General features: G+C 45.0%; 1 protein-coding gene and 1 pseudogene across 1 annotated transcript in view; both read right to left on the bottom strand.

Moving 5' to 3' along the window:
• COG3 (component of oligomeric golgi complex 3) overlaps positions 1-761 on the bottom strand; it is an 86,992-nt gene extending 86,231 nt beyond the window's left edge. The window contains exon 1 of the mRNA XM_070409047.1: positions 487-761. Within this exon, the coding sequence (XP_070265148.1) occupies positions 487-660 (174 nt within the window). The 5' untranslated portion in view covers positions 661-761. The remainder of the gene's footprint in view (positions 1-486) is intronic.
• Positions 762-13,636: 12,875 nt separating this feature from the next.
• LOC139006229 (large ribosomal subunit protein eL42-like) lies at positions 13,637-15,511 on the bottom strand (annotated as a pseudogene).
• Positions 15,512-19,484: the final 3,973 nt, after the last annotated feature.

Below are 19,484 nucleotides of genomic sequence, written 5' to 3'. Positions count from 1 at the left end.
CCACTAGGTACCATAAATGGACCTCCCCTAACCTGCACTCCTCAATGTGCGCGAAGGCACTGTCGCTCAGGACCGAGTTTGGGTCGGCCCGGGGAAGAAGGACGCTGCGCTCTTCACGAAGGTGGTAAACGAGTACCAACAGGAGGCTGTTGTGCAGCAAAGCATTTCGAGTTCGGTGCCCTCTCCTCCTGCGGGATGGTGGGCAGCAGAATGATGCCTCGCTGACATCAGGGACACCGGGGCAGTAAGCCCAGGGCAAGGCTCCTGCCAACCGCCCCATGCCGCAGGGGAGGGCTGGGTGCCGTCCCCGCGCGGGAAGGGAGAGTGTGAGGCCCGACAGCCCGGGACTGTGAGGGACCTCGCCCACCCGAGCCGCCACCGAGACCAGGGAGGAGCGAAGAGAGACCCTGGCCAGGGGTCTGCAAAGCCAAGGGCCACCCGCGCGCCGGAGGAACCCCTCAGCCCAGTCCCCGCGCGGCACCTCACCTCGGCCGGCACGGGCAGGTTCTCCGCCGCCGCCTTCAGCTCCAGCACCGAGTCCGTCTGCCTGTCGGTCAGCGGCGCCGTGGTGTCGGGTCTCCGATCCCAGAGAGCCAGCCTCTCCCAAGCGTCCGATTCAGCCGCTGCCTCGGGCAGCAGCAGCAGCGCCGCCTCCGCCATTGCCGCCGCCACCGGGGCCCTCAGCAGCAGCGGGGCAATGGGGACCCCGAAGGACTGGCCCGGGCCACTTCCGGGAAAGACGGGCTTCCAGCTAAGCACCGGCAGCAGGGCTGGGCGTACCGAGAGGAACAACCTGAACCCGGAAGCACTTCCACAGTGTGTGGGCGGGACTGAGGTCAGGACAGACGTGGCTTTAAACCGGTACAAATATTTCCGGTTGCGATGTAGACGTGGAGGGAGAAGGCTGAAAAGATCCTGACGGAAATAGAAGTGCCCCTACCGGAAGTCTTTTCCTCAACATCCATAACTTTATTGTTACGTGTTGCTCACGACAGTTGTACTAAGTTACTCTGCCGGCAGGGGCTTTCTGTGAGCTCCTGGATGTACTACTGCCTCCGCTCACAGCTGGGTAGTCTGGGTGGAGTGTGTGTACTGTGATTGCCTTGCTGACCTGTTGATAGTTTCGGCTCCCTGGAACAAAACCACGAATACAAACATTTCCAACATCCAGTAACTCCGCTGTTAGAAAACTAATTTATGAAAACATAAACATTCAAAGATTTGTGTGCATCGGATATCATTACTACTACTATCAAATAATCGGAAACAATCAAAATGTCCAACATTGATTGGAATATTATTCCAATAATTGGAATATTATTCTGCCATTTAAATCATGTTGTAGAAGGCTTGGGGCAAGAGGGACAGGGGGTAAGCTGGAGGGGGCCAGTGAGGAAAAAGGGACATATGCAATACTTTCAGGAATAAAGAATTATTTTTTTTAACCATGTTGTAGACTTGAACAACAAAAATACAATAGTATTGTATCATAATTTATAATAATATAAATACTCGTGAGTCCATACTAATATAAATGATTGAATTAGTAAATTGGGGAGAAGAGACAATCTACCTTAGAAAAATTCCAAAACAGTAACTATGGAAAGAATGAAGAAAATAGCAACAATTGTACCAGGCATATGTAAGAATGGATGCTAAAATTAGTGGGTGAAAGTGTGAGGAGAAACAGAAATTGGACAAATGATCTCCCCAAGATATGTATTAATAGCTAATAGCTTTACAGTGGAAACATCTGGCAGACATCACCTTAACGAAGTAATCAAAGTATACAGCATCATCATAGAACTCCTAACATGACAGATCGAGGACACAATATCGCTTCGGTGATATTCTTGCCAAAAATGCAAAACCACATTCTAAATATGAGAAAACATCAGGCAAATTCAAATTGAGGGATGTCCTACAAAATTCACCAGTATTACTCAAAAGTGTCAAGGTCATAAAAAATTAGGAAAGATTGGGGAACTATTATATACTGGAGATGAGATATGACAATTAGATGCAATGTCGGAACCTGGATTGGATCCTCGAATAGAAAAAGGGAAAACTATAGAATAAAATACAGATATTCCAACAAGGTCTGTAGCTAGGTAATAGTATTGTGCCAATGTTAATTTCCAGTTTTGATTATTGCACACAGTTATCTAAGCACACCTGGACTCTACTACTTTTGCAACTTTTCTGAAGTCAAAAATTACCTCTCAAAGTCAAGAGTTAAAACTCCAATGTTGTAGAAAATATTTATGTTTGTAAAAATTATTGTGATATAATTAAGAAGAATGATAGTGTATGATCCTATTACCCAAAAAAACACTCCCAAAACATTGACAGATGGTTGGGATTACTAATAGGTAATTTTCTTCTTTTCCTCTTCCTCTGTCTCCTCCTCCTCCTTATTTTGCAATGAATTCTGCACTAAAGAGTAAGGTTTTTGTTTTAATTATTCAACCCAGCTTCAGAGTATTGTTGCTCCATCACATCAATCCACCACTATTTCCTAGATATGTACAGATATGTATATCTATCTGTTTAAGTACCTAAAACATGCTTTCTCTTCTTCAGATCAGACTGACCTCTAGTTCCCAAAATCTCAGAAAATGAAGTTAATCCTCCTGAGTTTTGTGATGCAAACATCATCCTTCAACAGCCAAATATAAACACACTCTCTCCCAAATGCATTTCCAATGCAGATTTTTCCAAATCCATGATCAATCTACTCTCTTCTAAAATTGTCTAATTCCTTAAAATATTTTTTACCAACTGGTGATTCATGATATTAAAAGTTTGCAATGCAGGTCATGGTATCCCTGGAAAAGATTTGTGCCAACGCTGAATGTTTAATCAGCTACTGGTACTGTGAGGTGAAATTGTTACCGGGGAACCCCCGGGGTGGGGGGTTTGGGCTGCCTGTCGCAATGTCCAATAATGAAGGCAGGGTTGAATCATATAACGCGATTATTGAGAAGGCCAGCCAACCAAGAAGACATGGAGCTTACAAGCATCCAAAACCTGTCTTATAGCAAGGTGCAGGGGACAGGATTATATTGGAGAAATGGACTAGGGTGAGGTTGGGAAAGGAATGCAATTGCATTGGTCCTGGGGGCCAGCAGAATTCAACTACTCTTCGTGGTTTTTAAGTGGTGAGATGATGTCTTGGCTCCTGGTGGGGTCAGCCTGACCATGCTTAACGGCTCTGCTTGCTTGCTGGGTATAATGTACATTGTCTGCAGCTGAATCACATCCTCAATCACTTTGCTTAGGATCAAAGGGAGTATGCAGGTGCACCAGCCTAAGAAATGAAACTCGGAAAAACTTAATCCTCTATTCCCATAAGTATATGTACTCTAGAATTTCAAATTGATATGATTATCTTTCAGATTAATTGAGGCGCTCTATATACCAGCTTATAAAACCCCCTGCCTCTCTCAAATGAGAGAAGAGGAAGGTAGATAATGCAACACAATAGTGCCTGGATTATTCTTGAAGAATTGAGGGAGCTAAGGAAGAACAGCTGTGCCTAGTCACCAGCTGGCTCTGTAGGGGTGGGGAAGCGACAGGAGTAGTGAAACAAAGTAATAGCAGTTTTCATGGGGTGCTTTAATTTTGCAGAATACTAGCATAGAAGTTATATACATTTAATATTTTTAATTGATTTCAGAGAGGAAGGGAGAGGGAGAGAAAGATGGAAACATCAATGATGAGAGAGAATTTTTGATCAGCTGCCTCCTGCACACCCCACACTGGGGATCGAGCCCATGACGGGGAATCGAACTGTGACCTCCTGGTTCATTGGTCAATGCTCAACCACTGAGCCACTCAGGCTGAGCATAAGTTATATACATTTAAGCAATGTAGTGGTTGCTCAAAATATAGTAGAAACTGAATTTTCTGCTTCAGACTCTAGTGCTCTTTTCTGTATGGACAAATATTATCTATATTAACAAATATTAACCCCCCCCCCCCCACCAAAGAAGTACAAATTTCCTACGATGGACCCATGTTTATACTCTGTATTACAAGTCAAATCTCTTCCGGTTACCAGCTAGTAATTAACTTATTCCCAGAAGCACTAGAGGACATGACAAATACAGTTGCAGTTTTAATTCTGTTATAATTCTTTTTTTAAATAAATCTTTATTGTTCAGATTATTACAGATGTTCCTCTTTTTTTCCCCCATAGCTCCCCTCCACCCGGTTCCCACTCCACCTTATGCCCTTACCCTCCCCATTGTCCTCGCCCATAAGTGTAAGATTTTTGTCCAATCTCTTACCACACCCCCCACGCTCCCTTCCTCCCACCTCCGAGAATTGTCAGTCTACTCCTTTTCTATGCCCCTGATTCTATTATATTCACCAGTTTATTCTGTTTTTCAGATTTTTTATTCACTTGATTTTTAGATTCACTTGTTGATAGATATGTATTTGTTGTCACTTTGTTGCTCATAATTTTTATCTTTACCTTTTTCTTCCTCTTCTTAGAGAATACCTTTCAGCATTTCATATAATACTGGTTTGGTGATGATGAACTCCTTTAGTTTTTTCTTAATCTGACTTTCAATTCTGAATAATAGCTTTGCTGGGTAGAGTAATCTTGGTTGTAGATTCTTGGTATTCGTCACTTTGAATATTTCTTGCCACTCCCTTCTGGCCTGCGTAGTTTCTGTTGAGAAATCAGCTGACAGTCGTATGGGTACTCCCTTATAGGTAACTAACTGTTTTTCTCTTGCTGCTTTTAAAATTCTCTCTTTGTCTTTTGCCCTTGGCATTTTAATTATGATGTGTCTTGTTGTGGTCTGCTTTGGATTCCTCTTGTTTGGGGTTCTCTGCACTTCCTGGACTTGTAAGTCTATTTCTTTCACCAGGTATGGGAAGTTTTCTGTCATTATTTCTTCAAATAGGTTTCAATATCTTGCTCTCTCTCTTCTTCTGGCACCCCCATAATTTGGATGTTGATACACTTGAAGTTGTCCCAGAGGCGCCTTACACTATCTTGATATTTTTGGATTCTTTTTTCTTTTTGCTTTTCCGGTTGGGTGTTTTTTGCTTCTTCGTATTTCAAATCTTTGACTTGATTCTTGGGATCCTCTAGTCTGCTGTTGGATCTCTCTATATTATTATTTATTTCAGTCAGTGTATGCATAATTTCTGATTGGTCCTTTTTCATATCCTTGAAGATCTCACTAAATTTCTCAGAGGTTTCTCATAGATTCTTGAGTAGCCTTATAACCATGGTTTTGAACTCTATATCCAGTATTTTGCTTTCTTCCAATTCTTTCATTTGTGACATGTTTCTTTGTCTCCAGATTTTAGCTGCTTCCCTGTGTTTGTTTCTATGTACTGGGTAGCTGCTAAGTCTCCTTGAGTTGATAGAATGGTCTTGTGTGGTGGGTGTCCTATAGGGCCCAGTGTCTCAGCCTCCCCAGTCACCACAGGTGGACACTCTTGGTGCACCCCTTTGTGGGCTGTGTGCATAGTCTTGTTGTAGTTAAGCCTTGATTGCTGTTGGTATCACTGGGAGGAATTGACCTCCAGACCAATTGGCTGTGATGACCAGCTGTATCTACACTGGAAGATCTGTTGCAAAGGAGACACCCTTATGGGGCAGGACTTGCTTCAGTAGAGCTTTGGTGCTCACTGAGTCTGCTGCTTGAGTGTGTCTCTTATGGATGTGAAGAGTTGTAATCCAGCCCTAGCCGGTTTGGCTCAGTGGATAGAGTGTCGACCTATGGACTGATGGGTCCATGGTTGGATTCTGGCCAAGGACAGGTGCCTGGGTTGTGGGCTTGATCCCCAGTAGGGGGCGTGCAGAAGGCAGCCGATCAATGATTCTCTCTCATTGATGTTTCTATCTCTCTCTCATTCTCCCTTCCTCTCTGAAATCAATAAATATATATTTTTTAAAAAGAGTTGTAATCCACTATAGTCTCACTCTGACCACTGACTGGGTACACTGGCTCTTGGATCTCCAAGGAGGTGCAAGGTCAGCCACTGTCTGGGGCCGCCCAGCAGGAGCTACAGAGACATCTGAAGATTCCTCCTCTTTGTATGGGGTTTGGAAGTGCCCAGACGTGTCCCAGATGTGAAGCAAGGCCGCTGCTGCTGTCAGGTAGTGGGCCTTCTTTTGGAATCTCTGGGGCTCTCTGACCCAGCTGCAGTTTGTTTTAGGCGAAAGGACAGGCCATTCATATGCAAAAGCCGATGCGCACAGCTTGGATGGGGTTGTAAATTGTGTGGGGCGGGGTCTCTGATAATCACCAGGGCGGAGCAAACAGCAATGGCTACCTTGAACCAGAAAAGTCCCTGGTTCTCCGCGTCCCGTGCACTCGTGCAGGAACAATGGTCGCTGCAAGCACCTCTAAGAGTAAGCCACCCTCTCGTTCCTGTCCCGATGCCGGACAGTCCAATTTCTCCCCATATGCGTTTGGGTCCCCCAGAGTCTTGCTGGGACCTGGAGTTCAGAGCAAGCAGGAGCTAGTATCTCCCTCCCGGTTTAAAGAACAGCACATCAAGGTGCCAGCACCTTCCGCACCTCCACACCTCTTACCGCTCTCAATGAGCTTTCTTCACCTCTCTAGTTGTGGAATTTCCACTCAGCCAGCTTTCCCGCGGTTCTGGATGGTAGTTGTTCTGCTGTTTAGTTGTAATTTTGATGTGGTTGTGAGAGGCAGCATGTATAGGTGATTACCTATGCCGCCATCTTGGTTTCTCTGCTATAATTCTTATAATATATTTATTTAATTCAAGTTTTGGTAATTGTTCCCATAAATTAATTCAAATTGGTACAGTAAATACTCACATTGCATCTATCTGTGTATATGTACATATAATACATACATACATATTCATATCATGTGTATGCAAGTGGGGGTGGGAGGACAATGAGAAGACACAGGCTATCTTGTGAAAAGGACAAAGATGAGGTCAAAGTTGGCTCATCCATAAATGAACAAGGTCCCCATATTACAGTAAATAACATTTTGTTTGTAAGGTGTTATTCTGATTTCACTTTTAATCACTAAATTGCAGCCCTGTAGGTAGGGTAGAAGTTGTTCTCTTTCATTTAGACCAGCTGTGGGCAAACTACGGCCCGAGGGCCGAATCTGGCCCATTTGAAATAAATAAGACTAAAAAAAAAAAAGACCGTACCCTTTGATGTAATGATGTTTACTTTGAATTTATATTAGTTCACACAAACACTCCATCCATGCTTTTGTTCCGGCCCTCCGGTCCAGTTTAAAAACCCATTGTGGCCCTCGAGTCAAAAAGTTTGCCCACCCCTGATTTAGACATAAGTGAACAAAATACAGAAGATGAAGTGAGTCATCAAAGATATTTGGGAGAATGAAGGAAAAAGGTCACCTTTATATGCTCTTTGTAGAGGGAATTTGCCAACAATTATCAAAACAGAGGGTGGAGAAACAAAGAGAAAAGATAGCTCTATTATCCAGCAATTATGTCTCTGAGAATTTATCCTAGAGAAATTCTTGAATATTCAAAAAGTACATGTAAAATATAGTTCGTAATGAAGAAAAAATGGACACAACCTAAATATTTTTCAATAGGGGAATAATTTGGTTCCTGTTATCTATTGCTACCTAACAAACTGACCCAAAAATTGTGCCCTAAAAGAACCACCATTTTGTTGTTATCTTTCATAATTCTGTGGGTCAGGAATTTCTTCAGGGCACGTAAGAAAAGAATCGTCACCCTAGCTGGTTTGGCTCAGTGGATAGACTGTCAGCCTGTGGACTGAAGGGTTCCGGGTTCCATTCTGGTCAAGAACACATGCCCAGGTTGCGGGCTCAATCCTCAGTGTGGGGTATGCAGGAGGCAGCTGATCAATGATTCTCTCTCATCATTGATGTTTCTATCTCTCTCACCCTCGCTCTTCCTCTCTGAAATCAATTAAAAAATATATATTTAAACAAAGGAACTTTAACAACAACAACAAAAAAGAATCGTCTCTGTTCATGTCTGATTCATAGCTGGGGTGACATGAATGTCCACAGGCTGGACAGCTGGAGACTGACTGTACATCTCTACATCCTCATGTAGTCTCAGAGCTTCTCCATTGGTCATTCCACATGGTCTTTCAGGGGCTTATGGCTTAGAGATAGTTCCCAAAGGCTAATGTAGAACTAGCCTCAGAAGTCACAGGAGGTCACTTCTGTTGCATTCTCTGCAAAGCAAGTCACTATGGGCAGGCCAGACACAAAGGGAGGGAAATTGACTCAATTCTTAGTGGAAGAGGAGCAAAGAACAAAATTATGAATTAGCAAACATAATTCAGCAGCATATTAAAAGGATTATACATTATGACCAACTTGGATTTATTTCTGGAATGCAAGGATGGTTCAACAAATGAAAATTAATCAATGTAATACACCACATCAACAGAAGGAAGAAAAAAAGCCCACAATGAACATCATATTCAATGGTGAAATATTGAAAGCCTTTCCTCTAAGATCAGGAACAAAGCAAGGATGTTCACTTTCGCCACTTCTATTTTACATAGTATTGGAAGTTCTAAATGGAGTAATTAGGCAAGAAAAAGAAATAAAAAGCACCCAAATTGGAAAAAAGGTAAAAGTAGTATCTCTGCTTGCAGATGATATGATCTTGCATGTAGACACCCTAAATCAGTGATGGCGAACCTATGACACGCGTGTCAGAGGTGACACGTGAACTCTTTTTTTTTTTGGTTGATTTTTCTTTGTTAAATGGCATTTAAATCTATAAAATAAATATCAAAAATATAGGTCTTTGTTTTACTATGGTTGCAAATATCAAAAAATTTCTATATGTGACACGGCACCAGAGTTAAGTTAGGGTTTTTCAAAATGCTGATACACCGAGCTCAAAAGGTTCGCCATCACTGCCCTAAATATTCCACCAAAAATACTATTAGAACTAATAATTCAGCAAAGTAGCAGGATACTAAGTCAACACACAAAAATAGGTCGGATTCCTCTGCATGAACAACAAACAATCTGAAAAGGAAATTACAAAACCAAATTCTATTTACAATAGCATCAAAAAGCATAGACTACTTAGGAATTAACTTAGCCAAGGAAGTGAAACACATGTACAATGAAAACTATAAAACATTGCTAAAAGAAATTGAGACATAAGTAAATGGAAACACATCTCATGTTCATGAATTGAAAAATGTAATATTGTTAAAATATCAATGCTACCCAAAGCAATCTACAGATTCAGTGTAATTCCTATCCAAATCCCAATGACAGTTTGTGAAGAAATAGAAAAACCCATCTTAAAATTCATATGGAATCTCAAAATGGTACAGTCACTGCGGAGCAGTATGCAGTTCCTCAAAAATTTAAAAATAAAACTATCATATGATCCAGCAATTCTTTCTGGGAATATACACAAAAGAGTAAAAGTAGGGTCTCAAAGAGATATTTGTACACCCATGTTCATAACAGCATTATTCACAGTAGCTAAAATGTACAAGTAACCAAGTATCCATCAACAATGGATTGATAAGCAAAATGTGGTCTATACATATAATGGAATATTATTCAGCCTTAAAAAGGCAGGAAACTCTGTAATATATTACAGTATGGACGAATCTTGAGGGCATTATGCCAAGTCAAATAAGCTAGTAACAAAAGGATGAATACTGAATGAGTCTACATATATGAGGTACCTAAATTAGTCAAAAATCATAAAAACAGAAAGTGTAATGGTAGTTGCCAGGAGCTATTGGGAGGAGAGAGTGAGGAGTTGTTTACTGGATATGGAGTGTCAGTTCTACAAGATGGAGTTATACGGATGGATGGTGGTGATAGTTGCACAACAATGTAAATGTATTTAAGACCACTAAACTCTACACTTAAAAATGGTTAAGATAGTAAATTTTGTTATGCGTATTACACTACCAAAAAAACCCAGTATCCCGTTGTAAGTTCTGGGATCTTATCTTCTAGCTTGGGCCAATAACGGGGCCATAAACATAAACACTGCTAATGAATTAAAGGACCAAGATCCACTCAAAACAATTTATCTCAAAAGTTCTGGAGATGGATGATAGTGGTAGTTGTACTACAGTGTGAATGTATTTAATGTCACAGAACTGTACACTTAAATATGGCTTAAGTGGTAAATTTATTTTATGTATATTTTACCACAATTTTTAAAAATCTTAGCCTGACCTGAACACAGGCTGACAGAGGTTTTGATTTCTCTGCAACTTGGTTAATAAAGCAATCAGTAGGAAATGCTACCTGTAGCACTCTCACCCCAATTCTCACTGACTCCTTGTGATCTTGAGATAACACAGCACATTAAAAATCCCAGAAGAGCAAATCTTAGTAGGTTGCTTCCATTTAATGCAAGAGTATTTATGGCACTATCTACTATGTGCAAATTAGTATTAAAAGAAAAAAAAGCACAAAATAGAGTAGTGATGCAATTCAAGATGAAGTCTGCCAGTAGCCTTAAGCAGTTCTTGGATGTTTGTAAACCTGGCTCTAAGATATGGATTCCTTTTAAGTCTAGAATCATCAAAACTCTCACACATACATTCAGTGAAAATCTGTAATAGCTTATATCTAGTCAGCTTCTCTTTTCATAAAGTACTATGGAGTGTTTCTGAAATATATTTGCAAGATTACAATTAATGAAGTAAAACCTCATAAGAGAAAATGCAGCTCTTGCCACTATATAATGCAATGAAACAGAACAATTTGAAAATAGTATGGTCAGAAGGAGACTAACAATTATGTAAAACACCCCCAGGAGTTTACAGAATAGGTACATAGTCCACATGATGCACTCTATCTGGAGGTTTCCCCCTACTGTCAAAAAAAATAGTTAAAAAAATTTTAAATTATCGCCCAGCCAGTGTTGCTCAGTGGTTGAGCGTCAATCTCTGAACCAGAAGGTCACAGTTTAATTCCCGGTTGGTGTGCATGCCCAGGTTGCAGGCTCAATCCCCAGTGGGAGGTGTGCGTAAGGCAGCCGATCAATGATCCTCTCTCATCATTTACATTGCTCTCTCTCTTTCCCTCTCTCTTCCTCTCTGAAATCAATAAAAATATATTAAAAATTTTTTGAATAAAATATTAACTTCATTGAATAAAAAGAAAATAGTTAAAACTGAAAAAGCAAAAGTTTCCCATTCTTTCAGCTCAATTTTAAGCTTGACAGATATTTAATATGATTTTAGAAATATTATATCATTAAACTATAAATAGTATATTTACTGCAGCTCCAATTTTCCACCACTTACCGTAACTTGCACATCTTAATTCCAAGCCAGTCCATTTTGCTCTAAAAATTTTGTTTTAAATTATAAAACATAAACTTTTAGAACCAATATAATACAATTCTGCATAAAGAAAATATTAGTAATTGTTTCCACCCTGTGATGGTTAAATTCTGTGTCAAGTTGGACAGGCTTTGGTGCCCAGTTGTACAGCAAACACAAGATGTTACTATGAAGGTATTCTAGAGATGTTGAATAACATCTGCAATCAGTTGACTTTAAGATTATACTCCAGCCCGGCCAGCATGGCTCAGTGATTGAGCATCGACCTATGAACCAGGAGGTCATGGTTCGATTTCCGGTCAGGGCACATGCCCAGATTGAGGACTTTATCTCTGGTAGGGAGCATGCAGGAGGCAGTCAATCAATTATTCTCTTTCATCATTGATGTTTCTATCTCTCTCTCCCCCTCCCTTCCTCTCTGAAATCAAGATATATATATATAATTTTTTTTAAAGATTATACTCCATTACACAAGTGGGCCTCATTCAATCAGTTAAAGAACTTAAGGGGAAATAAAAACAAGGTTTCCAAGAGAAGGACTTCTGACTCAAGACTGTAACATAGAAATCCTGTCTGAGTTTCCAGTCTGCTAACCTGATAACGTACAGGTTTCATACTTATCAGTCCTCCACAATCACGAGCCTAATCCTTAAAATAAATCACACACACACACACACACACACACACACACACACACACACACACACACACCTATTGGTTCTATTTCTCTGGAGAACCCTAATGCACACCCTTTAAATACATTCCCTACTTACATAAGTTTTATGCTTTCTTCCTAAGAAATGAGATCATGATATACATAGGAGTCTGCATCTCAACTTTTTCCTATTTAATAACATATCATGAACATCTTTCCAGGTGAGCAGGCTGGGATCTAACTCCTTCTCATGTGCCACACAGTAAGCCATTACATGGGTGGACCAGTTTATTTAACCTGGTCCATACCTATCAATATAGAGTTTGTTTCCAGTATTTTGCTCTTGGTGCTTTTGGTTCCATTATTTGCATCAAGCTTTCAAGAAACAGATTTATATACTACCCTTGTCTTATACTCCCATGCCTTGCTTCCAAATGATTTACTCATCATCTACTGATAATTTACGCTGTAGATTTTTCCAGCTAACACTTTAACAACAAATAGCCTGGATTTAAAGCCAATTGTGTCTAACAGATGCAATGATCAAAGTGGAAGTTCTACTGTTCAGGCATTTGGGACACACCAGCTGCCAGCTGTTCTCACTGACCCTCATACAAAGTCAATTGTGTATGGGTATGTCATTTAATCTCTTAGGTAGGAAAACTGAAACAAAACATCTCCCTCTTTTTTCCAATTCTATTTTTTCAATAAACTACTGTTTGATTTAAATGTTAAGAAAACAGGCACCTAGAAAATACTTTTAAGTAAAAAAATTAATGAACCATGTTTGTATTTCACCCCACTGGCTATTTTATGCCAACCAGAGGTATCTCTGCCTGGGACACAGTTAGCCAAGGACCCCAGCTCCTGCCCCAAGCCAGCATCAACTACTAGGAGGGCAGAGGGAAGTTGAAAGTTCAGGGCACTGATGTAATCATATTGGTGTCCTTTTTTTCTTCTTTTAATTTTTTTTTAAATCCTCACTAGAGGATTTTTTTTCCCCATCTTTTTAAAAAATATATTTTATTGATTTCAGAGAGGAAGGGAGAGGGAGAGATAGAAACATCGATGAGAGAGAATCAATTATCGGCTGCCTCCTGCATGTCCCACACTGGGGATTGAGCCCACAACCTGGACATGTGCCCTGACCGGAAATGGAACCATGATCTACTGGCTCATAGGTCCACACTAAAATAACTGAGCCACACCGGCTGGGCCCCATTGATCTTTAAAGAGAGAATGGAAGGGAGGGAGGGAGGGAGGGAAACATTGATGTGAGAGTGACACATTAATTGGTTGCTTCTTGAAAGCGCTCTGACCAGGGCTGGGGGTCAAACCTGCAACCAAGGTATGTGCCCTTGACCTGGAATTGAACCTGAGACCCTTCTGTCCACAGGCCAATGCTCTAACCACTGAGCAACTGGCTAGGGCACATTGATGTTCTTAATCTCCACAGTACCTTGCCAACCCAACCCATGCAGCAAATTCACTGGCTTCTACTGAGCCGCAGAATATTTCAGATAATGGGTATCCAGGCAATAAGATGATCCCAGTAACTTCTCTAGGCAGAGAAAAATGTCTGCAACCACTTTCCCAAATGCTATTTCTACTCTTTGGAGCATGTCTTAGTTCAAATGTTTCTATTTATGTGAAATAATCATAAATCATTTTTATAATTATATAGTAGTCCAGTTTATTAAATAATGAAACAAGGTTTATGCCACATAATCCAACAATGTTTAAATAAAAAGCTTGAATTATAAAGGCTATGAAACTTTATAGTCTTTATATGATATATACTATTTCTAGCCCAAGAATAAATATGGAAAACAGGAGGCATTTTTTATATCACAGATCAGCAACATTTAGCTTCAATGATTACACAAACCCACGAGCAAACAAAAAAATCCTTTGTTTTCTCTTAGGTTATAAAAGCTAAAAACCCTTTTGCCATATATAAGCAATAGCCACGGGGGCGGGAGACGTCAGCCAATCCCTGCAAACAAGGGGAGTGAGTGTCCCAGGGTCTCAGGTTCTCTCTTGGTTAGAAGCGTCGGTAAGTACATTAACTCTCTCAGAAAGCAGAAACACAAACAGGTTAAGATCTTGTTCTACAAAGTGTTTAATAAACCTACACTGAAGAAATACTGTGTTTTTCTCTTTAAAACATAAGTTTTAAAGTGAGGTTCGAATTTCTTTTCAATCTGATAGGAACATGTACGTAACTTTAATAAATTGGTACAATGAATATTGCATGACATTTACTTAGATATGATATGTATACTTAAAAAATAAAGTGTTTTCTACATTTAAAAAAGAGTGTTTCATAAGAAGTAATTCTTTTTTTTTTTCTTGAACATATCAAGATTTTATTGTCATATAATAAAACAAAATATGAAGCTTAGAACTGGACCACTTGACCCTTTCTCTTATCTTTTCCAAGTTCAAAATGCTTGCATCTCTTCATAACCAGCATTCTCTTAGATCTGCAGTTAGGCTCAACGCACTCAAGGCTCAGCACAATTTTCTTTGCACTTTTAGTCTTTGTTCAGAAAATCGGCTTAGTCTGCCCACCATAGCCACTCTGCTTCCTGTCATAACGCCACTTTCCCTGCACATACAGCGAATCCTTGTCCTTCTTGTACTGTGTTACTTTGTGGGGTTGATGCTTGCCACACTTCTTACAGAAAGTTTGGCAGGTTTTAGGAACGTTTGCCAGGTTTGCAAGCACTATCGGCAGGCAAAGGAAGATCAAGAAGTAATTCTTTTCTTTTTTTTAAGGTTTACAGAGAGGAAGGGAGAGGGATAGAGAACTAGAAACATTGGTGACAGAGAAACATCGGTCAGCTGCCTCCTGCACACCCCCTACTGGGGATGTGCCCACAACCCCTTGACCGGAATCAAACCTGGGACCCTTCAGTCCGCAGGCTGACGCTCTATCCACTGAGCCAAACCAGTTAGGGCAAGAAGTAATTCTTTAAACTCAAGGAACTCAAAACTGAAAGCCTTTCTATAGAAAGCCCTTACCACATCATGGAATGTTTGGTATGAAGAAAAAAATGTCCTCTTTATGAAGATACTAGAGGCCCAGTGCACTAAATTTGTGCATGGGAGCGGGGTGGCGGGGAGGGTCCCTCAGCCAAGCCTGCGCCCTTTCACAGTCTGCGAGCACTCAGGGGATGTCCAAGTACATTTTAAAAAAAAATCACCCTGTACCTAATTTTCTTACTAACTTCTCCTTTTAAACTCCCCTCACTCTTATATTCTGTTTCTTCTTTTTATTTAACTACTAGGGGCCCGGTGCACGAAATTTGTGCACAGGGAAGGGGGGTCCCCTCAGCCCGATGTGCACCCTCTGTCACCTTCTGGGACCCCGGTCGCTCCAGGCCTAGGCGTGGGCCTACAGGCTCGGGGTGGCCTGGCTCCCGAGGACACCTGTTCCCGGGGAACACAAGCCTTTTGGCACTGGCATACGTGCAAGTGGCCACGGAGCGAGAATCTCCACCAGCGTCCACGCATGCACTCCAGTGGGGTGCAGCCATGGCGACGTGAGGGAAACTCCAGGCCCCGCCTCCGGCTTCCGCACGTGCGGCCCTGACCCCGCTCTTCGGCATCCGCGCACGCCGCACCGACCCAAGCTCCCCAGCATCTGCACACCCCACCCCGACCCCAGCTCCCTGGCACCTGCGTGCGCACACCAGCCAGGCAGGAGCTTCCCTGGCGTCCACACGTGCCACCCTGACCCCGGGTCCCTGGTGCCCGGACACACACAAGTGGCCATGGGGCGGGAACTTTCATGGGGGAAGTTTCTGCCCCACCCCTGGCATCTGCACACACCACCCCGACCCCGGCTCCCCGGCACCTGCGTGCACCGCCCCGCCCCCAGCTACCGCGCGCATTCAAGCTCCTGCCCCGACCCTGTCTCCCCGGCACCTGCGTGCACATGCCAGCCAGGCGGGAGCTTCCTCTGTGTCGACATGGCAACACGGGGGAAGCTCCTGCCCCGCCCCTGGCTCCCCAGCGTCCACATGCGCCGCCCTACCCCTGGCTCCCTGGTGCCCGTGTGCGCGCAAGTGGCCGCGGGGCTGGAACTTCCCCAGTGTCGCCATGGCAATGCGGGGGAAGTACCTGCCCCGCCCCCGGCTGCCTGGTGCCTGTGTATGCAAATTAACCTGCCATCTTTGTTGGCTTAATTTGCATAGCCACTCCTCATTGGCTGGTGGGCGTGGCTTGTGAGCATCACGGAGGGACGATTAATTTGCATGTTTCTCTTTGATATAGACTACAGGCCCAGTGCATGAAATTCGTGCATGGGGACGGGGGGGGGTCCCTCAGCCCAGCCTGCACTCTCTCCAATCTGGGATTTCTCTTGCAATCTCCTAAACTGCTCACCTGCCTGCCAGCCTGATCCCCCTAACTGCCCTCCCCTGCCGGCCTGATCACCCCTAACCACCTCTGCCTCAGCCCCGCCACCATGGCTTTGTCTGGAAGGACGTCTGGTCTAATTAGCAGATTACTCTTTTATTAGTATAAAGGCCTGGTGCACAGGTGGGGGCCGGCTGGTCTGCCCTGAAGGGGGTCCCGGATTGGGGTGGGGGTCCCCTTGGGGGTAGGACCAGCCTGGACAAGGGGCCTGGGATGGTTTGCACGCCGGCCACACGCCCGATCAGGGTGGGGGTCCCCGCTGAGGGATGGTGCCAGCCTGGGTGAGGGGCCTGGGGCAGTTTACAAGCCAGCTGCCCCAATCGGGGTGGGGGTCCTCACTGGTGGGCAGGGCCCGCCTAGACGAGGGGCCCATCAAGGTTAGCAGGCCAGCCACAGCTCCATCGGGGTGGGGGTCCCCGCTGGGGGCGGTGCCAGCATGGGTGAGGGGCCTGGGGCGATTTACAGGTTGGCCACGCCGCCATCAGGGTGGGGGTCTCCACTAGGGGGCGTGGCTGGCCTGGGTGAGGGGCTGAGGGCTGTTTGCAGGCCAGCCACGACCCTGATCAGGGTGAGGGTCCCCGCTGGGGAGTGTGGCCTGCCTGGGTGAGGGGCTGAGGGCTGTTTGCAGGCTGGCCATGCCCCCATCGGGGTGGGGGTCTCTGCTCGGGGTAAGGCATGCCTGGGTGAGGGGCCTGGGGGCAATTTGCACAGGTTGGCCAAGCCTCTAGCTTTGTCGGGAAGGATGTCTGGAAGACATCCAGTCTAATTAGCATATTACCCTTTTATTAGTATAGACTAGAGGCCCGGAACATGAAAATTCATGCACTAGAGGGGGGGTCCCTCAGCCCAGCCTGCCCCCTCTCACAGTCTAGGAGCCCTCAGGGGCGGGAGGTGACCCGGCGATCAGGGGAAGGCAATGCCCCCATCACATCTCTGCTGCTGCCACTGCCGGCAGCGCAAGCCTCGGCCAGCCCTGGTTACCTGAGCCTCGGGCGGCCCTAGGCGGCTGGGCAGCCGCCATCCAAAGCTTGCCTGTGCCTTGGGCCCACCCTGGGTGGCTGGGCAGCTGACATCTGAGGCTTGCCTGCACCTCAGGCCGGCCCTACGAAGCTGGGCAGCCGACATCCAAGTTTTGCCTGCGCCTCGGGCCGGCCCTGGGGGGCTGGGAGGCTGAAGGTGGGTCCAGCTGCACCACGTACCTGCTATCTCCCCCCGCCCCCCCGGTAGGGGAAAAGGACTGGGGGACTCCGGCGGGGGCTGAGGGGACTGGGCGCCTCCATCTTTGTGACTGTCAATTTGTATATTCCCTCTTTATTAGATAGGATTTTCCTGGCCTCACCCCATTTTAGCATCCTTCTCCTTCCTGCTTTCTTTCCCTCCCTCCCTTTGAACCTCCCATGGCCCCTCTCCCTCCCTCCCTCCCTCCCTCCCTCCTCCCTTCATTCCCCATGTCTGTCTCCTTCTTACTCCTCCCACCCTGCCCCCCCATTCTCCTTTCCCTTGTGAGCCTGAACCCTGCCTCCCTCCCTCTTATTACCCCCCCATCCCCTGCCACGATCACTGGTTTCTCTTTTAAACCTTCCCCTTTCCTCTCTTGGACCTGCTTTCAGCCCCGCCTGAGCGCACTTTGATATTAAAGCTTCTGTTCAGGGGGTGTTAACCCCTGGCCCAGGGCCCAGCCCTGGCCAGGCCTTCACTGCCCCCCCTTCCTCAGCCTCCCCGCCGCCGTCCTTCTCCCATTCCCTGCCTGGGATGCCCCAACTTCTAGTCAACAAAGTATACTTAATGCGCCACAAACCTAACCCCGGCCAGTGTCTTTGGGGTCTAGTCCTCAGGGATGAAAGGGGGACCCTCCTTAGTGTCTGACTCTGCCCCAGCTAAGCTGCACCTCCCGTCCCAGCACGGGGTGCCCAGCCCAGCAAGGGTGGCCGAGGCCCATGTGGCCCAGGCACTGCTGCCATGAAGCAGGAGCGCCTCCTCCCAGAAGGCCTCGGACCGTCCACCCCTCCATCCCAGGACCCGCAGGCACCTCCCTGCCAACAGCCCATGCTGGGGGCCACCACCCTCCTCCCACGTCTGGGCGGGGTTCCGCGCCACCCCGTCCCGCATGCAGCCCTGAGTTTCCTTCCCTTTTCCATTCCTGAGTCTTTTTCTTGTTCCCTTTCTGTATTTCTGTTTCTCCTCTCAGCCTGTCTGCATGCAGGCCTGCCTTCCTCTCCCTCTCCTTTCTTATCCCCTCCTATCGTATCCTATCCTACCTACCCCAGGCCTCACAGCTGCCTGAGCAGGGAGCGGGGATGCAGCCTGCTAACCGGTTGTTACATGATGGCATCCTGACCAATTAGGATAATTTGCGTATTATCCTATTATTAGATAGACTAGAGGCCCATTGTAGGAAGATTCCTGCAAGAATAGGGCTTCCTGAGACCGGAGCAAAGCAGAGAAGGGAGCGAAGCCCACCGAGGCAGGCTTCACTCCCTTCTCCGCTGCCTCGCTCCCTCCCTTCTCTGCCACCTGGGCTCTCTCCCTTCTCCGCCGCTTTGCTTCCTCACCAGGTCACGGATCCAAGGCCCGGATCCCCCGGGCAGCATCGGGCGCTGCCGGCCCCGCCTCGCCGGGTCACGGATCCAGGGTCCGGGTCCCGGGTCCAGCGGGCAGCGTCGCAGGCTGCTGGCCCCGCCTCGCCGGTCTGTGCTGCCCACCCCACCTGCAGTATGCAAATTTAACGGCCATCTTTGTTGGGTTAATTTGTATACTCTTCTGACTGGCTAATGGGCGTAGTGAAGGTACGGTCAATTAGCATCTTTGTCTTTTATTAGTGTAGATAGTTCAGTACCAGGAGTGAGGCCTGAATGAGTTTAGCTCTCCAGTCACCTCTAGAGGGTGCCAGGGAGATTCGGACTTTTATCTTAGTCCTTTTTTTTTTTTAAGTTCAATACCTTTTTTATTTTTTTTTAAATTATATATTTTTTTCTTTATTAATTAAGGTATTACATATGTGTCCTTATCGTCTTAATCTTTATGCAATTCACATCTACCAGTACTTGCTACTCCACCACCCTTCTTTCTTCTCTTTTTAATGACTTTGTC

The sequence above is a fragment of the Myotis yumanensis genome, unplaced genomic scaffold (genome assembly GCF_028538775.1).
Source record: "Myotis yumanensis isolate MYYU_CA2020_CCGP unplaced genomic scaffold, mMyoYum1.0.hap1 SCAF_3, whole genome shotgun sequence".
NCBI classification, from domain to species: domain Eukaryota; kingdom Metazoa; phylum Chordata; class Mammalia; order Chiroptera; family Vespertilionidae; genus Myotis; species Myotis yumanensis.
Note: the sequence above shows the minus strand (reverse complement) of the source record. Positions and strands in the feature narration are given on the sequence as shown.